This window comes from Aplysia californica, unplaced genomic scaffold, assembly GCF_000002075.1.
Source record: "Aplysia californica isolate F4 #8 unplaced genomic scaffold, AplCal3.0 scaffold00956, whole genome shotgun sequence".
In the NCBI taxonomy this organism is placed as follows: Eukaryota; Metazoa; Mollusca; class Gastropoda; order Aplysiida; family Aplysiidae; genus Aplysia; species Aplysia californica.
The window spans coordinates 20,132-21,214 of NW_004798226.1; the positions used below are offsets into that span (position 1 = coordinate 20,132).

The following is a 1,083-nucleotide window of genomic DNA, read 5'->3' on the forward strand; positions in this document are numbered from 1 at the left end:
GGAGGGGTGTGGGGAGAGAGGACGGCCTCACCCACAACCTCACAGTCAGCGCTCACCCAGGGCTCGGTGTGGTAGATGCTGGCACACGCTGTGTGTGCTGGGATGTTTGTTGCTTCTTCCCTTGGTTCTGTTGTTTTCACAATCGAGGAAGTTTTTTATTCTGAGCATTTTGCGACCTCAGTGCGTTCTGGGCCTGTGTCCATCTTTAGTTACAGTGAAAACAGTTCATTGCAAAGACTGAGTTGAAAGAGGAAGTCACATTTTCAATGTAAAAAAAAAAGGAGATAGAACAAGAAAGCTCTGAGGCCGCGATTTGCAGGGTTCAGTGGAAGAGCGGGTGTTATCAGAAACTGGACCTCGCGAGGATCACAAACTGGACCTCGTTAGGGTATCAGTTTTTAAAAAAGAGTTTACAGACTCATCATGCATTTAAAAATTACATTGTCACAGTCCAAGACATTCACTGGTCTAAGACAAATATACTTTTGTCCTGACATTGGGTGGATGTCTCAGAAAATTTCCACTGCATATATAGATCTAAGATTTGCAAAGTTATGAAAATAATCATAGCATTTAATTTCATGTGGATCATTTTGTTTAAAGATCCCTTGGTGGTCTAAATTCGATATTAGTGGGCTCCGGCCACCACCTGGAGCAAAATTCAAAATCTCCTACCAACTGATGTTTGACGTGTTCCACACACGCTCATAATTTGACCATATACAGTTGCGAGCGCCGTAAAACGCTAAAAAAAATAGAGAAAATAGAAAAGGTTCATTTTGTATATTGAATGGGGTTTTTTTCTCTGTCCACAGCGCACAGAGCATGCACCAAAGGACCGTAACATCGCCGAGACAGACCCCAAGCGTTTCGCAGACCTGCTCATGGAGAAGCTGAGCAAAGTGTTAGAGGAGAGGGAGGCTGATGCGAAGGTGGAGGAGAAGCTCCGCAGTATCAATGTGGTGAGGATAGTGTGCTTTTTTCTGTCTTTCTTTTTCTTGCTTTCTCTCTTTGTCTCTTTCTGTCTTTCTGTCTGTCTGTCTGTCTGTCTGTCTGTCTGTCTGTCTGTCTGTCTGTCTGTCT

The 1,083-nt window shown here is 43.9% G+C and overlaps 1 protein-coding gene across 1 annotated transcript in view; it reads left to right on the plus strand.

Moving 5' to 3' along the window:
• Nucleotides 1-815: 815 nt before the first annotated feature.
• The window catches only part of LOC101856298 (axin-1), a gene marked incomplete at both ends in the record, with an annotated part of 22,633 nt that continues 22,365 nt past the window's right edge, over nucleotides 816-1,083 (plus strand). Inside the window, 1 exon segment of the mRNA XM_013089463.1 lies at nucleotides 816-962. Coding sequence (XP_012944917.1) covers nucleotides 816-962 — 147 coding nt within the window.